This window comes from Hemitrygon akajei, unplaced genomic scaffold, assembly GCF_048418815.1.
Source record: "Hemitrygon akajei unplaced genomic scaffold, sHemAka1.3 Scf000050, whole genome shotgun sequence".
NCBI lineage: Eukaryota > Metazoa > Chordata > Chondrichthyes > Myliobatiformes > Dasyatidae > Hemitrygon > Hemitrygon akajei.
In genome coordinates, this window is record NW_027331936.1 from 6476126 (window position 1) to 6498375 (window position 22250).

Genomic DNA, 22250 nt, shown 5'->3' on the forward strand with positions numbered 1-22250 from the left:
GTTTCCGTGCGATAATTGTTATATGGTTACACAGAAAATCCTCCCCAAAATTTTGGGATTCTGTGACCCAACTCGAGACAAACAGCACGCTGCCCACTCAACAACAGCACGGTACAGCCGGGCGATTCCCATGATTGATTTTGTTTTTCCTCGGAAATCAAATTAAACGTCCATTCAGGTATTTTAAAGCACAAGTCCCCCCCGCCCGCACATCGGGATCTGACGTCACATGTGCGGTATTTTACGTCATACACCCGATGCCCAGCGCTCGCGCTGAGAGGGGTTATTGGTTGAAGTACTAATCACGTCACCTCTCCCCCAATGGCGCTTTCAACAGAGTGTTTACAAGCCGTGTTATTCCCATCGATGCGAAGAGATGTCAGTCACTGGTTACACCCAATAGCGGAGGCGGAGCAGCCAAGAGGTCGTTATCCCTGCTGACCGACGTCCCCTCCCGCCACCGACTACCCATCAAAGCGGAACAAATCTCATATTGAATGTCCCGAATTTTGACTTATTTTCATTTCCCTCCAAAGGGAGTTGGGGACGTATCCAGCGGTCGAAGTCTGATGTGTCGCTGAGAGGTGGGAGGAGATCGCTCGGCCCGTGACCCTGATGCTGGATCCCCGGGGAGGGTGGGATCCCGGCAGAAGAAGGAGGGATAGAAGGGGGATTTTATTGAAAGGATGAAGATGGTGTGAGAAAGAGCGGACAGGATGTTTGTCCCGGTGGGGACAGAGGGGACTCATCTGTGGAAATATCTGAGCCCACGGTGGTGCCGAGCAGAGTGATTCACTATGTTAGGGTAAATACCGGCAGACTGTTGACCTGCAAGCGGGGCCTATGCTACGGGAAAAGTGACGTTTGGAGTGGTGTCGTGGGGGCAAGGATGGACTGGCCCACCGTCTTATTGAATGACAGGACAAGGTAGAAGGGACAAGTGGCCGGCTCCTGTTCCTGTTGTCCATATATTTAAAGAGAAGGAATAACCAGACCTTCGTGGGCCTTCAGGATGTCCCAGTGAGTGTTGTAGGGATTTGGTTGGAGCCCAGTTGTTTCCAAAACGGTGTCAACAATTTGGCTGAAAGAGGAAATTCAACATTTCCAAGTCTGTTATTGACACAAAATGAATATTTATATATCTTTAATGACATCAAACCATATTTCTACATTGCTAATGACACAGAATTGCTTAATTCATGCTCCATGTGTTATCTGAATGTACTTGCCTGTGATGCTGTCACAAGTCAGTGTTTCTCTGTACCTGTACCTTCCTGTACTTGTGCACTTGGCAATAAATTCAACAGGACCTGAGAAATTTGAGTGAGATGTCAGTAGTAATGATCATCTTGACACCTCGGTAGGTTGAATGTAAATGCAAGACCCTTACCAGTGTCAATGAGCACAGGGCTCTTAGAGTCCAAGTGCATAGCTCTCTGAAAGTGACTACACAGACTGATCGGGTGGTTAAGAAGGCAAATAGCATGCGTAACTTTGTTATTCGAGGCACTGATTTCAGAAGTCAGGCAGTTGTGTTGCGGCTTTATAAAACTCGAGTTAGACCACATATGGCGTATTTCATGCAGTTCTGATTGCCCGATTCTAGGAAGGATGTTGAGGCGTTGGAGAGGGCGCAGAAGAGGTTTACCAGGATATTGCCTGGATTAGAGGGCATGTGCTATACCTAGAGTTTGGACAAACTTGGGTTGTTTTCTCTGGAGCGATGCAGGCTGGAGTGAGATGAGAAGATTATGAGAGGCATAGGTAGAGTTGACAGAGAATATCATTTTACAATGGTAGAAATGTTTAACACGAGAGGCCATGCATTTAAGGTGAGAGGGTAAATTTTAAAAGAGATGTGAGTGATAAGTGTTTCTTACGGAGAGAGTGGTGGGTCGCTGGAATATGCTGCCTGGGGTGGTGGTAGAGGCAAACACATTTGGGACGTCTCAGAGACGTTTCGATAGGCACACGAATGTGCGGAAAATAGAAGAATATGAATACTTTGTACGCACAAGTCATTTGATTGGTTGACATTTTGAATAACAAATTTATTTGGTTGGCACAACATTGTGGGCCGAAGGGCCATTTCCTGCGCTGTACTGTTCTATGTACTGTGCCTGTTGTCGAGAATTTTAAGCGTAACAAAGGAAAAAGGAGTGAGTGGGAACAACAGGTCAGCTAGTCCAATGTGGGAAATGTGAGATCACCCAGTTCTGTAGAGAAACAGAAACACTGAGTGCTTAAATAGTGAGGGACTGAGATGCAGTGGGTAGGGAGGGAGGTCAAAAGTACATTGTATTGATTGTAAGACTCATTGGTATAAGACTGGAAATTACTTTAACAATTATTTGAGCTTTGTTGAGATTGTACCTGGAAAATGGTGTAAGAGCCTGTTCCCCATACTAACACGATTGAGGATTGGAACGAAACGTGGCTGTGGTGGGAGAGCAGCCATTATCTGGTTGATGGTGAGAGGGGCTGAGTGTTCACGTCCTGCTGTTTCTCACTTGATGTTTCAGAGTTTCTGGCAATTGAGCCCGGGGGAATATAAATTGATATTAGTGTTTGCAAACATGAAAGTGGTTTGAATGCACAATTTCTTTTTGGGTCTGAATTGTCTGTTGTGTAGTAATGGGAATCGAACACGTATCTCTGTGACCCAGGAGGTGCAGGGATGGGACGGGAAAGATGCAAAGAGAAAAATTAAAAATGTAGTTGGTGTAAATTTAAAATGTGGAAATTGTGGATCATGCAGCATGTGACCAGAAAGGAGCAGAGTCAGTGGTTTAAATGAGAGACCCTGCGCCCATCACATGACCCTGTTTCCCGCTCCATTTTTACTGCAGATCGGCAGCATCAGCAGGGTTGTTTCTGAGGCCCTGCCCCCGCTCTGTGACGCGAGGTCACATTGCGCATGCTCCGTCCCAGGATGGGCAGTGACTTTTTTTGTGGATTGATACGACGGATCGTTTGTGGGGTTGCGATCAGGAGAGTGATCTCGCCCCCTGGGGAGGGGAGCTGGGGAAAAGATCATTCTCTGTGGGCCGAGACGAACGAGATCCCGTAGGTGAGAATTGAGAGGTCGGTCCCGAGCAATGTTGGGCAGTGATTTCCGTTATTTCCCTGAACAGCCGGCCTCCCACCGCTTCTCAGACAGAACCTGTTGGGTGGGTCCGGGTTGCGGGACCTTCACACCGAACCTCCTGAGATGAACCGCCGCCCAGCCCCTGATGCTGTGGTCCTAGGAGCGGGATGCGGTGGTGAGTCCGGGACTGAACCCATCCATTGATGTGTATCCCGGTAACTTTATCCCCATCACCTGGCCGGTAGCTGATCCAAACTTCACCTGGATCGATACCTGGGTTCGATAATTGTTTCCATGTGTCTGGGCTCCTAAAATAATTTCTACACATCACTTAACTCGCCCTGCAGATGATCCAACCCGGCAACCCAGGCTGTCTAATAATTCCCAGACCATTAAAATGAGAAATCTGTTTATTATCGTCATGTATAGAGTTTCACTGAAAATGTTGTCTTGCGTACCATCAACACACATCAATTCATTAAACAGTACACTGAGGTGATAGAAGGTAAAACAATAACAATGTTACAAAGCATTATGGTTCCAGAGAAAGTGCAGAGCAGAAAGTGTCAGGTTACTTCGAGTTACATGGTGAGGTCAGGTGTCCATCTTATCACACCGGGGACATTCAGTTTGATTATAACAACAGAATGGAAACTGTCCCTGAGCCTGGTGGTACATGGTTTCAGGTTTTTGTAGCTCCTCCCCAATGGGGAATGGGTGAGAAGTGAGAATGTCCCAGGTTGTGGGGATCTTTGAGTACACGGCCTGCTTTACTGAGGCAGTGGGAAGTGTAGACACAGTTCATAGAGGGGAGGTTGGTTTCTATGATGTGCTCAGCCGTGTCCACAACTCTCCGCAGTTCTTTGCAGTCATGGGTGGAGCAGTAGCCAGACGAAGGTGTCAAGTATCTGGATGGGATACTTTCCATGGTGAACTGATAACATTTGGTTAGGGGAGAAGGGTATATGCCAAATTTCCTGTTGTTCTATCTCAGTCATTTTAGAATATCTTATACAGTAGCATCTACTATTAATTCAGTATCTGTGTATTGCTGATGGACCATCAGTAACCGTCCTTGATCCCTTCTCCAATCTGTTTCCATCTCCTCATCCACTTCCCATCTTGTTCAACCTGTGTCCCCTCTTACTTTACCGCAGAACTGCAGCATCTGCGGGTTTCATTTCGCGGCGCCGCCTCCCGCACAGGTGATGCAACAATCACTGCGCATGCTCACTGTTCCTGGATAGGCGGCAGTTTATTTTCCATTCTGTGTTGGGAGAGTCTGCGGGGATTGGGAGAGGACCCTCGCGGCCGGGGGCGGTGAGTCGGGGGAGACGAGCAGCAGCACACGTTGATTTAAATGCAGCACGAGGCAGGATAGAAAGAGCCATTACAACTTTAATTTCATTGTTACAGAATGCTGCCACGTTACTCTTGGTCCTAATTAAATTCAGCATATGATGTACAGCTTCGCTTTCTCGGTTATTTTTCGTGAGCCATTATTCAGTAACAGCCCACGAAGGAGAGTCGCATGACTTTTTCATTCTCTGATCACTGTCCCTCAGTGCAGAGGCAAGTGACCTCAGGAGCAGATGTAACAGATTGACAGTGAAGTGGGGAGGTGGGGGGTGGGGTGGTGGTGGATGTTGTGAACATTGACTTATGGACTGTATTGAAATGAAGAGAAAGCTAATGAATATGGTCATTGCATTTCTGCAAAATCTGTTCAGGGTGTCACAAGCACCTTGAAAACAGTCGGTATTCAAAATCAAATACAGAAGTTACTGGAAATTCAAGATAACCACATCTGCATGAGGTGCACCAAGCTGCAGCTCCTCAGAGAACAGGAACAGGAGCTGCAGCTCGATATCATTTGCCTCATACGGGATGCTGAGGAAGTTCAAAGTAAAAATTATCAGAGTACCTTTAAAATCATCATCCTCTCAGAACTAATCAGTAAACTCCAAGACCTGACCTCAATACATCCTTGTGCAATTGGATCCTGGATTTCCTCACTTGTAGACCTCACTCAGTTCAGATTGGTAAAAACATCTCCTCCACAATCCCCATCAGCACAGGAGCACCACAGGGATGTGTACTTAGCCCCCTGCTCTCCTCGCTTTACACCTGTGACTGTGTGGCTAAGCACTGCTCAACCAACATATATAAGTTTGCTGATGATACCTCTGTTGTGGACTCTATCAAAAGGTGGTGAATCAGCATACAGGAGGGAGACTGAAAACTTGGCTGAGTGGTGTAATAACAACAACCTCTCACTCAATATCAATACGACCAAAAAACTGATTGTAGAATTCAGGACATGGAAGGCAAAGATCCCTGAGCCAGTAATCATCGGAGGATCAGAGATGGACAGGGTCAGTAACTTTAAATACTTGTGTGTCACTCTCAGAGGTCCTGTCCTGGACGCATCATGTAAATATAATTGTGAAGAAAGCGCAACAGCGCCTCTACTTCCTCAGGAAACTGTGGAGATTCGGTATGTCATTAAAAACGTTGGCAAACCTCTGTAGATGTGTGGTGGAAAGTCTGCTGACTGTCTGCATTATGGACTGGTCGGGGAACACCAATGCCATTGAGCAGAAAATCCTACAAAAGGTACTAGGTTTGGCCCAGTGTGTCACGGGTAAAGGTCTCCCAAATACTGAGTACATCTACATGAAATGTTGCCATCGAAAAGCAGCATCCATTATCAAAGATCCTCACCACGCAGGCGGTTTACTTTTCTCGCTGTTCCCGTCAGGTGGAAGGTACAGGTGCCTCAGGACGCGCGCCATCAGATTCCAGACCAGTTACTACCTTAAAAAACATTTGGATGTGAATGTACAAGGCTCGACCAGTAAGTTCACAGATGACACAAAATTAGTAGATGGTGTTCAGAGTGAAGATTATCGTAGCTTCTAGGGGATCTGAATGGGCAGAGGAGTGGTAAATTGTAAAACCAACAACGGTTTCATGCAGAAGTTGGTGATTATGTGAAGGGAAGAGCCAGAGGAAGTGGATGAGGCAGGAACGGTTGTATAATTCCAGAAGCAGTTTGAATGTGTAGATGGAATGAAGAGGCCTGGGGGAAATGGGCCCATCACAGGAAATTGGGACCATCTCGGTGAGCACTGTTATCAGCATTGTCTTGTTTGGCTGAAAGGTCTGTATCTGTTGCTCTGTAACTCTAACAGTAGATGCACTGGGCAGACATATAGAGATGGTGTAGTAGTTGATATGAACAGTGAATGTTTTGTCCCTAAGCCGACTGCTGCTCTGATACAGGGGATGGAGATTCTGTCATACTTACAAAGTAATAGTACTCTCTCTGACTCACTGTCTGCTTGTTTGTAATTCAGGGCATCACCAGCAGGTGGGGCTTTACTGCACTGGGACCAAAGTGTAAACAAGAAGACAACAATCAACAACCCTCAGTCACAATCAGAATGGATAGAGGTATGATCACTGGGATCTTTATAATTAAACTTTCATCCTGTTGGCGCACACTAGTACAGATGAAGAAACTTACACAGATGTTAACTGGGCACAGAAAATTTGCATCAAGCAGTGTCATTGATCCCACTGGTAAAGCGGCCTTTAGTAATTGATCAACCTAACAGTTCCAGCTCAGGGACCTGACACCGGTGATGGTCGAATCACTCCACCCACCACGCAAAGCTTCACCTGAGTGAAAGGAGCAGGGACTCCTGGATCAGGTGGCTGCGAGTGAAACACAGGAATGCAACAGCGGGCTTGTGGGTTATGTAAACGTCCAGGGACAGTTTCTGCTTTACCTCTCGACAGGCCATGATGTGTAAGATATATTCAACTTTCATTTATACAATTCAGAACCTGATGATAGGAGCATTTCCAGAAATTCACAGATTGTGTGATAACCGAGCATTTCAGGTTTTGGAAGGGCAGCTATCAACTCCCTCCTGGTTTTCTGGGCTGCTGTGGAAAGGAGATGAAGGGAGTTTCAGAAATCTGTTTTCTGTAGCCGAGCCGAGAACATTGCCGGAGTTGGGAATGGTTGAGGATCAGAAGACAGTTCACTCTAGATAAATATGCGGTCTGCTTCGGTGTTTTAATATCCGAATCCATGTCTGGGCTGTGAACAAATGATGAAGGTGAGTTCTCAATAGATGATTTGCTACCTGGATTTTAAATTCCCAGGATCTCTGATGGAAAACCCGGTATAACCAATGACCAGCTGTCTCAGTCCCCAGTAGGCATTGTGATTGTGCTCAACTCTGTGATTCCAGGTGGAATAAAAAAGAGATTACAGCCTGGACAGAGGTCCTTCGGCCCAACATGCTGATCTAAATGTCTTTTGAACTTGCTCCATTTTCCCACAAAGCTTTTCCCAAATTTCCCTTATAGACTTCTTCAATCCTTTTCCCTGCCCACTTTGTAATTTTATTTGTGTTTACTGCCTCCTCTGAATGCATGTAATTTATACCCATCACCCACCACGTCATCGAATGCCACTTCGGTCCCTTTTAAATTTCTGCCCTCAAGTCTTAGACTCCTCTACCCCGGGAAAAAGACTATGGCCATCTACCCTATCTACGCCCCCGATTATTTTTATGTACGTATGTAACGTCACCCTTCAAGCTCCCATTATCCAGGGCAAACTATTCCAGGCGAACCATACAACAGAAAACCCTTTTCCTAGTCCAGTGACATACTGGTCATTCTCCACTACACGCTTTCCTGCTTAATCTAGTCCATTCTATAGAACTAGAACTCCAGAGCAGATAGTGGAACGGGGGTGAAAATAAATGATGTTAAGAGTTCATGCAAAGTCAGAAATAGACTTTGGTGGTGGTAATAGTTTTCTGAGGAGTGTCTATTTTCATGCAAGGATTGTTGTGGCGAAGACTGACGAGCTGAGGTTATGGATTGAACATGGAATTACAACATTTTAACCATTAGTGAAACTTGGGCACAAGAAGGGGTAGGACTGGCAGCTTAATGGTCCAGGGTTCCGATATTTCAAACGTGGTAGAGGCAGAGGAATGAAGGGTGGGGAGTTGGCATTGCTAGTCAGGGAAAATGTTACAGCAGTGCTCAGACAAGACAGATTACAGGCCTCGTCAACCGAGGCTGTATGTATGGAGCTGAGAAACAGGAAAGGTATGACCACATTAATGGGGATGTATTATAGACCACCCGATAGTCAGCGAGAATTGGAAGAGCACATCTGCAGAGAGATAGCAGACTTGCAGGAAACGTAAAGTTGTTATAGTAGGGGATTTTAATTCTCCACATATTGGTTGGGACTCCCACAATGTTAAAAGTCTGGACGGGAGAGAGTTTGCAAAATGCGTTCAGGAAAGATTTCTATATCAATATATAGATGTACCGACTAGAGAGGATGTAATATTAGATCTCCTATTAGGAAACGAGTTAGGTCAGGTGACGGACTTGCGTGTTGGGGAACACTTTGGTTCCAGTGATCGTAACACCATTAGTTTCAACTTGATCGTGGATAAAGATAGATCTGGTCCTCGCGTTGAGGTTCTAATCTGGAAAAAGGACACATTTGAAGAAATGAGAAAGGTTCTAATAAGTATGGATTGGGATAGGTTGTTCTCTGCAAGCATGTGATTGATATTCAAAGTGAAGGATAATCCTAAGAGCTTCGACAGGTATATTAAGAGCAAAAAGATAGTATGGGATAAAGTCTGTCCTCTTGAAAATCAGAGTGGTCGGCTATGCATGGAACCAAAAGAATTGGGGGAAATCTTAAATAGGGTTTTGGCGTCTCTATTTACTGAGGAAACTGGCATGGAGTGAATGGAAATAAGGCAAACAAGTAGTGAAGTCATGGAACCTACACAGATTGAAGAGGAGGAGGTGCTTGCTATCTTCAGACAAATCAAAGTAGATAAATCCCCAGGACCTGAAGGAGACTCGTGTTGAAATTTCAGAGATCCTGGCAGATAAATAAAAAAATGTTGGTATTTACGGGTGAGGTGCCGGAGGATTGGAGGATAGCTCATATTACTCCGTTGTTTAAAAAAGGCTCTAAATGTAATCCAAGAAATTACAGGCCGGTAAATTTGACATCAAATTTTAATTTAATTTCCCAGTGTCACCGGACACCGTCGCATTAAGATCCCGTGGTCATCCGTGTGTTCAACTGCTGTGAATTCAATGATCAGTATTACTGTTTCTATCCTATAATCTTACTGGGAGTGAATGTGTCCAATCACCAGCTTATCGGGATGGTCACCTGGCTGGATGTACGCTTCACATTACCCAGCACAGTTCCACTCCAAATCTGGTCAGCCAGAGTCTCGGCTCCATTGCAGTCTGAATCAGTTTTGCTCAGATCTAAATCATACTTGTATGACCTGCAATTCATCACTTATTTCAGGTAGGAAATCGAAAGGAATAGGGAAAGTACTGAAGAGGTTTTTGCCAGGCAGATCATCGGGGAAAGATGATCGGGACAAGAGAAGCAAGGTATCGAAGCAGGGTCAGATTGAGAGCAATGTCCCAGAATGCAGTACGGCCGTAGCGGAAGTGGAGCAAATCCAGCCCCGAGATAGTGGCGTCAGAGACACCGATCCGGACCCTGGAACCGGCACAAGTGAGGCGACTGTCTGTCAGCTCAGAGACAGTGACGTCAGAGACACCGATCCGGACCCTGGAACCAGCACAAGTGAGGTGTCTGCCTGTCAGCTCGGAAGCTCATTGAACACGGAATTGTCAAGTCCCCAACAAGGAGCAGGTGAGTGAAATATGATGGTGATCGGTTCGCAGAATGTGGCAGGGAGGAGGGTAGAGTTGAGACCTTGGTGGAGGGTTGGTCAGAGGAGAGGGGGAATGTGTGGGTGTGTCACATGTGGTGCAGTGGGCAGCTGTTACCCCACTACAGGAAAAGTACTACCTGCTCTGAGGATTTTCAGGATGTGTATTGGAGGAAATGCAGCTGTCCAGGTGAGGAGAGTATTTCCAGGATGTGAATCAGGGGAAATGTATTCGCCAGGATGGAGAGAGTATCTCTGGGAAGCGAATATTACCGACAGTCCCAACATTTATTGCCCATCCAAAATTGAAATAGATGAGTGGGTCGGATGGGGGATGGACTGGTTTGCATGAAATGTGGTCCTTCCATTAAGTAATGCCCAGAGCATTATTGGGTCGGTTTTAAGTCCGGTGTTGGAGATGGGGAAGTAATCCATTGTTTGTATCTGTAGGCAGGTTCAAGGCACGCTTTTGTTGAGTTGGGTGAGAGTGGTGGAGACGAGCGATATATGAGTTCAAGACTACATTTTCCTTTTTATATTCACAGAGCCAGAGTTTACAATCTCTGACCTCCTGGCAGAGGGGGGCGAATATCGACTGTACCAACTGACAAAGTTCTATGGAGACAGACTCAAACAAGCAATTGAAGAAAAGGTTGAAAGACTCAGTTCGATGTTGACAAAGGAGGGACATTTCAGTACAGAAGAAAATGAGGTGAGTGTATTTAGTGTATTGTCTCCGAACTGCTGGTATCAGAGGGAATAGTGATTAATATTAATCTCCTGCACGTTATACGAGTTCTACATGGCAATGGAGACTTTGATCTCTGACTTGTTTCTCCCAGATTTGGTCTTAGCTGTTAAGGTGGGGAGCACAGTGTCACCTTTTCTTCTCTCACCTGATGTATTTATCAGTGTTATATCAGAGCAGTGGCAGCATATCTGGACTTCGAACAGGCATTCAGTCTGAAACTAATTTCAAATCTTGGCTGAACCGTCGGCCATATTCACCTCATCTCATTAATCCAGGATGACTATTAAACTGTCAGATTGTAAATTGAGCCAACCGGCTACACAGCAGCACTTGATGGAGGGAAACCTGCTAAACACATAACCATATAACAAATACAGCACGGAAACAGGCGATCTCGGCCCTTCTAGTCCGTGCCGAAAGCTTAGTCTCACTTAGTCCCACTGGCCCGCACTCAGTTCATAACCCTCCATTCCTTTCCTGTCCAAATACCTGTCCAATTTTACTTTAAATGGCAATACTGAACCTAGCTCTACCACTTCTACTGGAAGCCCGTTCCACAAAGCTACCACTCTCTGAGTAAAGAAATTCCCCCTCGTGTTACCCTTAAATTTTTGCCCCCTAACTCTCAAATCATGTCCTCTTGTTTGAAACTTCCCTACTCTCAATGGAAAATGCCTATCCTCTTCAACTCTATCTATGCCCATCATAATTTTCAATATATCTATCAATTCCCCCTCAACCTTCTGTGCTCCAAAGAATAAAGACCTAACTTGTTCAACCTTTCCCTGTAATTTAGCTGCTGAAACCCAGGTAATATTCTAGTAAATCTTCTCTGTACTCTCTCTATTGTGTTGATATCTTTCCTATAATTCCGTCACCAGAACTGTACACAATACTCCAAAAACGGCCTTACCAATGCCTTGTACAATTTTAACATTACATCCCAACTCCTATACCTAATGCTCTGATTTATAAAGGCCGGCATATCAAAAGCTTTCTTCACCAACCAATCCACATGAGATTCCACCTTCAGGGAACTATGCACAATTATTCCTAGATCACTCTGTTCTACTGCATTCTTGAATGCCCTACCATTTACCATGTATGTCCTATTTGGATTATACCTACTAAAATGTAGCAACTCACACTTAACAGCATTAACCTCCATCTGCCATCTTTCAGCCCACTCTTCTAACTGGCCTAAATCTCTCTGCAAGCTTTGAAAACCTACTTCATTATCCACAACACCACCTACTTTAGTATCATCTGCATACTTACTAATCCAATTTACCACCCCATCATCCAGATCATTAATGTACATGACAAACAACATTGGACACAGTACAGATCCCTGAGGCACACCACTAGTCACCGGCCTCCAACCTGACAGTTATCCACAACTACTCTCTGGCATCTCCCATCCAGCCACTGTTGAATCCATTTTACTACTTCAATATTAATACCTAAGGATTGAACCTTCCTAACTAACCTTCCGTGTGGAACCTTGTGAAAGGCCCTACTTCAGTCCATATAGACAACATCCACTGCTTTACCCTCGTCAACTTTCCTCGTAACCTCTTCAAAAAATTCTATAAGATTTGTCAAACATGACCGTCCACGCACAAATCCATGTTGACTGTTCCTAAACCGACCCTGTCTAATCAGATAATTATATATACCATATCTAAGAATATTTTCCATTAATTTACCCACCACTGTTGTCAAACTTACAGGCCCATCATTGATAGGTTTACTCTGAGAACCCTTTTTAAACAATGGAACAACATGAGCAATACGCCAATCCTCTGGCACCATCCCCCTTTCAAATGACATTAGAAATATTTTTGTCAGAGTCCCTGCTATTTCTACACTAACTTCCCTCAAGGTCCTAGGGAATATCCTGTCAGCATCCGGAGATTTATCCACTTTCATATTCCTGAAAAGCGCCAATACTTCCTCCTCTTTAATCGTCATAGTTTCCATAACTTCCCTATTTGTTTCCCTTACCTTACACAATTCAATATCCTTCTTATTGAATACCGAAGCGAAGAAATTGTACACAATCTCCTCCATCTCTTTCGGCTCCACACATAGCTGTCCACTCTGATTCTCTAATGGACCAACTTTATTTCTCACTATCCTTTTGCTGTTAACATAACTGTAGAAACCCTTTGGATTTATGCCGGACTTTGTAAACTACCGATTCACCTTTACCTTCACCGGGCCATGGCGCTCTATACTCTTACCATTCATGTATCTATCCAGACTTCTCTTAACCGCTTGTACTGCTTGCGCTGCTAGCTAGTTTCACACTCTTAGCACCCTCTGAGTCAACAAGTTTCACGTTTGTATCCCTTGAACATTTCACCTTTCACCCTTTACTGATAACCTCTTGTTGTAGTTGCTCTTTATCTCAGTACAAAATGCCTGCTTGCATTTATCCTATCTATACCCCATGTAATTATGTTAACTTCTCTCAAATCTCCCCTCAGTCTTCCATTTTCCAATGAATAACCTCCTAACCAGTTCATTCTTTTCTTATATCTTAGATCTTCTAGTCCCGGAAACATCCTTGTAATTTTTTTGTGTACTCTTACAAACTTATTTCCATCTGTCCTGTAGGTAGTTGAGCAGAACTGCACGTAATATCCAAACAAAGCCTTGCCAACATCTTATACAACATCATATCCCATCTACTGTACACAACATTTCCATTTATGAAGGTTAATGCGCTAAGAAACTTTCTTTCAGAACCCATCAACATTTTCCACCACTTTCAATGACTTATGTACCTGTATTCCCAGATCACTTTGTTCTACTGGTCGCTGTGTAAGATCTACCTTGATTGGTCCCTCCAAAGAGCAACATGTTGCACCTGTCTGCATTAAATTGTATCGGCGCCTTTTCAGCCCATTCTCCAGTTGGTCTAGATCTCACTGCAAGCTCTTGTACTCTTCCTCTTTGTCCACTGCACCTTCCCAATGTTGGTGTCATCCGCAAATTTGCTGATGCTGTCAACCATAATTTCACCCAGATCATTGATATAGATGACAAACAACAACGGACAGCACCGATCCCCGTGACACTACACGAGTTACGGGCGCCCATCAGATATGCAACAGTCTATAGCCACACTCTGGATTCCTCCAAAAAGCCAGTGTCTAATCCAGTTTACTACCTCATCTCGAATGCTGAGCAACTGAAACTTCTCGACTGACCTGCTATGAGGGAACTTGTCAAATACCGTGCTGAAGTCCATGTAGACAATATCCACAACCTTGGCCTACAGCAAATTTCCAGGCAACTTCCCCAAAAATCTCTAAGATAGGTTAGGCGTGAAAGATCACGCACAAAGCTGATATCTCATGACCACAAAAGTCAATAGTTTGATCTAAAAGGGAAGAAGAAAGCACAAAACATAAAATAAATCTGTTGAATTGCTGATATCTCATGATCCCAAAAATCAACAGGTTGTCCTAAGAAGGAAGAAGATCAATAGGTTGTCCTGAAAGGGAAGGAACAAAACGAAAAAGAAATCTGATAACTTGTTGAATATCTAACTAATGAGAGACAGGGACACACCATTTCAGGTCACTCTCCTTCGAGCTCACAAACAGTGACTGACTTGTCCTAGATATGACTTATTCATCCATGAGTGGTATTAGAAAATCAAGTGTTTTACACCCGTGAGTGACGCTGTTCTCGATGGGATTCATTGACGCTGTACGTAATGAATCAGACAGGTATTATCCAAAGGCAAGACGGGAAAACTTGTTTTCAGGACCATGCTGCTACATGAAACAGTACGAAAAGTACACTGAACTACGTAACAAAGAACACAGAAAAAATATTACAGACCTACCCATGACCGCATAAAGTGCACAAAACGGTGCAGGCATTGCAACAAATAATAAACAGACAATAGACACAGTAGAGGGCAGTAAGTAGGTGTCAGTCCAGGCTCTGGGTACTGAGGAGTCTGATAGCTTGGGGGAAGAAACAGTTACATAGTCTGGTCGTGACAGCCCGAATTCTTTGGTGCCTATTCCCAGATGGCAGGAGGGAGAGGAGTTTGTATGAGGGGTGCGTGGAGTCCTCCAGAATGTTGTTAGCTTTGTGGATGCTACGTGTGGTGTAATTGTCTGTAATGGCGGGACGAGAGACGCCGATGATCTTCTCAGCTGACCTCACTATCCGCTGCAGGGTCTCGCAATCTGAGATGGTGTAATTTACGAACCAGGCAGTGATACAGCTGCTCAGGATGCTCTGAATACAACCCCTGTAGAATGTGATGAGGATGGGGGCTGGGAGATGGACTTTCCTGAGCCTTCGCAGAAAGTAGAGTCGCTGCTCGGCTTTCTTTGCTATGGATCTGGTGTTCAGGGACCAGGTGAGTTTCTCCGCCAGCTGAACACCAAGAAATTTGGTGCTCTTAACGATCTCTACCGAGGAGACTTCGATGTTCAACGGGGAGTGGTCACTCCTTGCCCTCCTGAAGACAACAACCATCGCTTTTGTTTTGTTCACATTCAGAGACAGGTTGTTGGCTCTGCACCAGTCCCTTAGCCGCTGCACCTCCTCTCTGTAAGCTGAATCATCGTTCTCTTAAATCTCTTGTTAAATCTTTTTCACAACTGTAACTCCTCAGACCTGGTAGCAGTGAAACTGAGGGATTATTTTACAGTGCAGTGGGCCATCAGAGAATTATGCTGATTTATTCCATAATTGTTGTCCATTATTCGTGTTATGGAAAGCCTTTCCAATTCCCTACTGGTAACTGTTCTAGGAGATCAATCATTCCAACCCGGGACATCATTCCTCTTGTTTCTCAGAGCAATGGCCTAAGACCATCCATGTTCCCTTGCATCCCCGATTACATTAGTTCCATCATAGGTGTATGTTCTGGTCAGGTCACTCATCTGAGTGCTACCGGTACCATGTAACCCAGTACTACCTGTCGCATGGTTTGATGGTCGGTGACTAAACCAGCTCCCCCACCAGGCTGGCCTGGTGAGGAGGGTGGCTGAACACGCTGCAGGACGAAAGATAAGACGGATACGGCGGATGACCCTTCTCGTAGGGTCGAGAGGGTGGATCTGAACCGGTGCAATGACCTACGCACCTAAAATCCATTCACACACACGTTGCTCCTTTCTACCACCCAACTAATTGACTGAAAGGAACCATTATCATCCTATGAAATGGATAACGAGAGAGAGAGAGGGAGAGGGAGGGAGAGAAGGAGAGAGAGAGAGAGAGATGTTGCCTTTACACATCATAAGACAATAAGGCATCGAAGCACAAATAGGCCATTAGGCCCATGGATTCTGCTCCGCCATTACATCATAGGTAATTTACTATCCCTCTCAACTTCATTCTCCTGTCAGTGAACTTTGTTGTCCTGACTAGTCAGGAAGGTACAAACCTCTGTTTCAAATATACTCAATGACCTGGTCTCCGCAGCTGTCAGTGCCAATGAATTCTACAGATTCACTACTCCGCGGCTAAAGAATCTCCTCATCTCTGTTCTAAATGGACGTCCCTCAAATCTGAGGCTGTTCTGTCTGGTTCTAGACTCCCCCACTTTGAAACGTCATCTCCATATCCTCTCAATCCCTTTCGATATTCCACAGGTTACAATTAGATTTCCCCTCATCCTTCCACACTCCAGACAGTACAGGCACATCCAGGAACCATTCCCATCAAAATCAGGTTTAATATCACTGGTTCTGTTAGTTTTGGTTCCTCTCTGGACTTTTTGCAATGCCATCACATATTTTCTCTGATCAGAGGACTAAAACTGTTCACGTTATGCAAGTGTGGTCTAGCCAGTGCTTGTTCTTATATTCTAATCCTCTCGAAATGAACGCCAACATTTGTTTTTGCCTATCCTAACACCGACTCAACCTGCACGGAATCCAGCACTAGGTCTCCAGAGACTCTTTACAACTCCGATTTCTGAATTTTCTTCCAGATTCAAAAACAGTCATCGTCTTCATTATTTCAGCCAAAGTGTATGGCCATGTACCTCCCTATACTACATTTTAGTTTCCACTGATTTGTCTATTTTTTCCATTGGTCCATGTCTTCCCGAGAAATCCCTGCTTCCTCAACACTTCCTGTCCTTGCCCATATCTTCATAACGTGCGCAATCTTGGCCAGAAAGCCTTCAAATCATTGACATAACGGAAAAATAAAGTGTCCCAAAACCAACCATTGCAGAACACCTCTAGTCACAGACATCCAACAAGAAAAAGCCATATTTGTTCCCATTTTTGTGCTTCCTGACAGTCAGACAAAATCTGTCTGGAGATAATCATGGATCCTCCATTCATGCTAGTATCTCCCTTGTCCTACTGTCGGCTCTTGTCTTGTGAAACGGCGTCATGTGGGGCACCTGGTCAAAGTTCCTCGGAAAGTCCAAGTAAACAACTTTCACTGACTCTCCGTTGTCAACCCAGCATGCTATGTTCTCAAATACTTCCAACAGGTCTGTCAGAGGAGATTTCCTTCCATGGACTTTGGCCTTTTTATCATGTGCGTCCAAATACCACGAAACCTTATACTCAATTATCGACTGCTGACATCTTCCCAAACGATGATCAGACTAACTGGCCTATAATTTAAAATGATCGGTCTCCCAGAACAATTCCAAATTCTAATTATTCTTGAGCGATAATTACTAATGTCTCCACAATCTCTTCAGCCGCCTCTTTCAGAACCAATCGGGTGCAGTTGATCTGGACTCTTCTGTCTTCAGAACTTCCAGCTTCCCGAGCGCCTTCTTCTTAATAATTGCAAATACACTCACTTCTGTCACCTGACATTGTCAAATATCTGGCAAGTTTTAGTGTTTTTACAGTGAGGACTGACGCAGAAATACTTACTAACACCTTCTGCCATTTGCTTGTCCAGTGACCGTACCTCTCCGCTGTCATTTTCCAGTGCCCCAATATCCACTTTCCTCTCTTTCACTCTTCATATATCAGACGGACCTTTTCGTAAGCTATTGTACCTAATTAGCTAGCCTACCTTCATATTTCATATTTTCTCTATTTACGGCTTTTAATTGCCTTCTGTTGGTTTGTAGAAAGATCCCAGTCCTCCAGCTTTCTACTATATTTTGTAATACTCTATGCCCTCTCCTTTGCTTTTGTGCTGCTTTGACTACCTCGTCAGCCACGGTTGATCATCCTCCCTTCAGAATAATCTTGTATATTTGTGATCATTTGTACTGAGCCTTCTGAATTGGGCCGAGAAAAAGCAGCCATTCCTGCTCTGCCATTGTCCCTGCTAGTGTTACTTTCGAATTTATATTTGCCCAGCAAGTCTCTCTTCCTTCTGTAATTCATTTATTCCATTGTAATGCGGATACATCAAACTTTGACTTCTCCCTCTCAAACTGCAGTGTGAGTTCTGTTATTTTATGATCACTGCCTCTTAATGGTTTATTTAGCTTAAGCTCCCTAATCAAATCGGGTGCAGTGGAGGATATTCTACTTGCATTTGGAAATTTTCCATGACTATTTTAACATTGACCTTTCTACATGCCTCTTCTCTCCCCCGTTGTAATTTGTAGCTCACATCCTGGTTACTGTTAACAGGCCAGTATATAATTTCCATCAGAGTCATTTTACCTATGCAGTTTCTTAACATCTCCATCGTCCAATCCAATATCAACTCTTTCTCAGAACTTTACATTTATAATGACAACAGAGCCAATCTAACACTTTCACCCACCTGCCTATCCTTTCGATTCAAAATTTTTCCTTGGATGTAAGCACCCAAATATGATCTTCTTTCAGCCACGGTTCAGTGATGCCACCCATCCATTTTTTGCTCTCTCGCTCTCTTCCACTCGTCACATTTTTGTGATATAATATTGCACATTGACGGAGAAGTAGATTAATCAAGTTGCATTTACCGCAGGGTGTCAGTGAATCCTTATTCTTACACAATATTGATTTAGAATTTCCTTCAGTTACTGTTTCTCTGTTAATGACTGAACCCAGGGAGGATGAGGCAGCAGCCCAGTGACTGCATCTGTTCTGAAGCTAATGGGGCCATGAACAGATATTTTCCTCCACATTCTCCACGTCTGTCTGTCTGCTCCACAATAAATACATTGTTTTCCTTTTGTAGAAAGTCACTGAACTGACAGAGAAGGGAAACCGGACAGAGAGTTCCAGACTCTTCCTCAGTTTGGTGAATGGCAAAGGCTCCCAGGCCCGGAGGGTGATGTGGGAATCCTTTCTGATATGGAGGACTGAGTTACCGAAGTTGGACAGAATACTGAGGGAAATACAGGAACTCGGTATGTTAAAACCACGCTCTGAACACAAAGGCACATTGAGATAAACATTTTAGTTATTTTAATTATTTTAGTTCTGTTTCCATGGATTTTTTTTTTGATTATAAAAAAGGTCCTGATCCACAAGAATACATGAACATTGCCCAAGGGTTATCTGAGTTACCGACTCAACTGATAGGTGAGTGATGAAATGCACAGTTCAAACCACATCTCAAATGTTAGTCTGTGACTTGGCAAAACCTGGGAATCAAACTTCGCCATTAGTCATTCGCTAATCTCTGTATTCAAGTAACAATTCAAAGAATCTCTCTTTGCTATCTGAATATTCTACAATGTGTTTTTCTGTTAATCCAGCTGTTGGTTCTGGTGAAACCTTCACTCCAGGTCCTCACGTTCTAGGAATCCCCACACACTTCAGACAGGCTCCTGATACACTGTATGACCCAGTCCAGGTGACGTTTCTATCTTCAGACCTTTCATCTTCCAGACCCCTTTTCCTTTGTAATAGTACTACACGCAATTCTGTTCACTGATGTTCTTTACATTTTGTAATTCCGCTAATGACTTTCACAGAGTGTGTCTGGCATTTCCTTTTCACCCATCACTGCATCATTTTTCAGCGGCCCGATATCGACTATTTCCCTTTTTTTACTCTTTATATATCTGGGAAATAAAAAAAGAATACTTTGGTATCCTTTCTTATATTATTGACCATATCCTTGCATTTCCTGTACATTCATGTTTATCTAGGAGCATCTATAACATAGTTGCCTTGGACATGACCTACACAGTAAATTCCAGGCATCCCCACTCTGTGAAAAAAACACAGAGTGTTTTCTCACCTTTCTCACCTTAAACAGACTCCAGTCTTATGTAAAAAAAAAAATAACGAACAATATATAGGCTGTCGACCCAAACTCTTATCTCTCAAACTTGTACACCACTGTCAGATCTCTATTCGACGACCAGAGTAAACAAACCAAGTTTATCAAACCTCTACTTGTAGCACATGCCACCGAATCCAGGCAACCCCCTTATGAACCTGTTCTGCACCCGCTCCGATGCTTCCACGAGCAGGACAATCAGAATACTCCAGATGCACCCTAAAACCATAAGACCTCGGAACAGAATTAAGCAAATCGGCTCGGTGAATTTGCTCCGCGTATAGACTTGACCCCATTACTCTTCCTTCTGTAAATGTAGACGCTCTTCCAAATTAGGAACATATCGACCTGCATTTTAAATATATCCAATGACGTGTCTTCTTCAGCCATCTCTGACAATAATTTCACAGATTCACCACCCGCCAGTGAAAGAAATTTCTCCCAGTGTGGGTTCCCGGCAGCCAGGACAATTCACACAGTTCCCAAGCATGTTAATTTTCTGTATGAGCCTCCCATGTGGGGTCTTGTCAAACACCCTACTAATATCCAAGCGGACAATTTCTGTGTGTAACTTTACCCTTTGTCACCCCCTGAAAGAACACAATCAAGTTAGCAAGACGCTAACCCCGCCCAAAATCTTGGTGTTGAACCCTAACCCACTCTGTCATACTCCCATGGGGCAGAAGATATAAAAGGCTGAAGGTATGTACCATCAGCCTCAAGGACAGCTTTAATTCTGCACTTATAAGACAACCGAATGGTCACCTACTATGTTGTTATTGGCTCTTAATAATAATAAGACAATTTTATATATAAAATTGTAGCATCGTGCATCTCGTAAACAGTAACAACTCACTTAGATAACCACAATATACTCACAGGAGAGCAGAAAGAATACCGTTCGGGTATGAACAACAGAAAACAGATTATGTAATTCTACTTCAAACCCTGTGGAAAGCAGAAATCTTTCAGTGTTATATTGTCTATCAAAAAAAAAATATTGGAATCTGTCCCTCACGTGTTTAAGAGAAATTCCGAATATATATAAAATTCATCCAATACTTGTGAAATGTCTACAATAACTGATGAACCATTGGTGTAAAATAATCGTCATATTAGCAACCACAAAAGAACAACCACCATTATCAGAATAAATTGAGGGAGTTTCCAGAGCGACTCACTAACCCCATCATGGTTTTGTTTGACTTTAAACACGCTCATAATTTACTGAAAAGGACAAAAATCAGGTATCTAATCAGAAATAAATATGAATTATACCTTGACACAGCTATACATTGATTTGAAATTATTTGCTCTTGCATGAGTAAAGCTGAAACAAACAATTCAAATAACAGGACTAATTTCCAAAGATATTAGCATGAAGTTTAGACTAGAAAATTACAGAACATGAAACATAATGATAGGTGCAATAGAGCCAGTGGAATATCAAACAGAGCATCAGCATACAATGCAACAGAATATGAAACATATAATAAGGATATCAATGAGCAAAGAAAATAGATCATCGTGTGATAAAGGAAAACCTTCCAACAAAATTTACTGCAAGCCTGAAGAAAATCAGAATTTACACCGAGGATCCAGGAAGTCTGCCAAACAGAGCTGAACAGTAAAAATAGAACAAAGGTAGTAAACACTCACTATCCCATATTGACGTATAATTTTGGTAAAATATCCTGGTCTGAAACAGATCTAGAAAATATGCAAAGAAAAGTAAGAGCTTAAACAGCAATTTCTAGAAAACACCATGTACACTGGAACGCACTTAGATCGATATGAACGAGGAGAGTATGAGGATGATCTAAAAAAAAAGAGACAACAGCCAGATAAAAATTCTCAGAATCAGGGTTAATATCATGGACACATGTCGTGAAAATTGTTTTTCTGCGCCAGCAGCACAATTATGGTAAAGCGAGTGCGGTGAGTGTGTGTTTATGTATATAATTGTAGAAATTGAATCGTATCAGCGTGAATTAATCAGTCTGATGGCCTGGTAGAAGAAGCTGTCGTGGAGCCTGTTGGTCCTGGCTTTTCAGCTGCGGTACCGTTTCCCGGATGGTAGCAGCTGGAACAGTTTTTACTTGGTAAGACTTGGGCCCAGAATGATCCCTCGGGCCCTTTTTACCCCTTGTCTCTGAAATGCATGGATTTTACCTAGAAGTTTACATCTACAGATGCACTGGGCTGTCCGCACCACTCTCTGCAGAGCCCTGCGATTGAGAGAAGTACAGTTCACATAACAGGCAGTGATGCAGCCAGTCAGGATGCTCTCAGTTGTGCCCCTGCAGAAAATCATTAGCATTTGGGGGCCCGTACCAAACTTTCTCACCCATCTGAGGTGAAAGAGGCGCTGTTGTGCCTTTTCTCACTCTATAACTGGTGTGCGCAGACCACGTGAAGACCTCAGTGATGTGAATGCCGAGGAACTTAAAGCTGT

The 22250-nt window shown here is 43.7% G+C and overlaps 1 protein-coding gene across 1 annotated transcript in view; it reads left to right on the plus strand.

The window, feature by feature from the left end:
- LOC140721103 (NACHT, LRR and PYD domains-containing protein 3-like) overlaps positions 1–22250 on the plus strand; it is a 107367-nt gene that overhangs the window by 63930 nt on the left and 21187 nt on the right. The window contains exons 3-7 of the mRNA XM_073035968.1: positions 6448–6544; positions 9474–9830; positions 10395–10561; positions 18743–18914; positions 19024–19089. Of these exons, the coding sequence (XP_072892069.1) occupies positions 6535–6544; positions 9474–9830; positions 10395–10561; positions 18743–18914; positions 19024–19089 (772 nt within the window). The 5' untranslated portion in view covers positions 6448–6534. The remainder of the gene's footprint in view (positions 1–6447; positions 6545–9473; positions 9831–10394; positions 10562–18742; positions 18915–19023; positions 19090–22250) is intronic.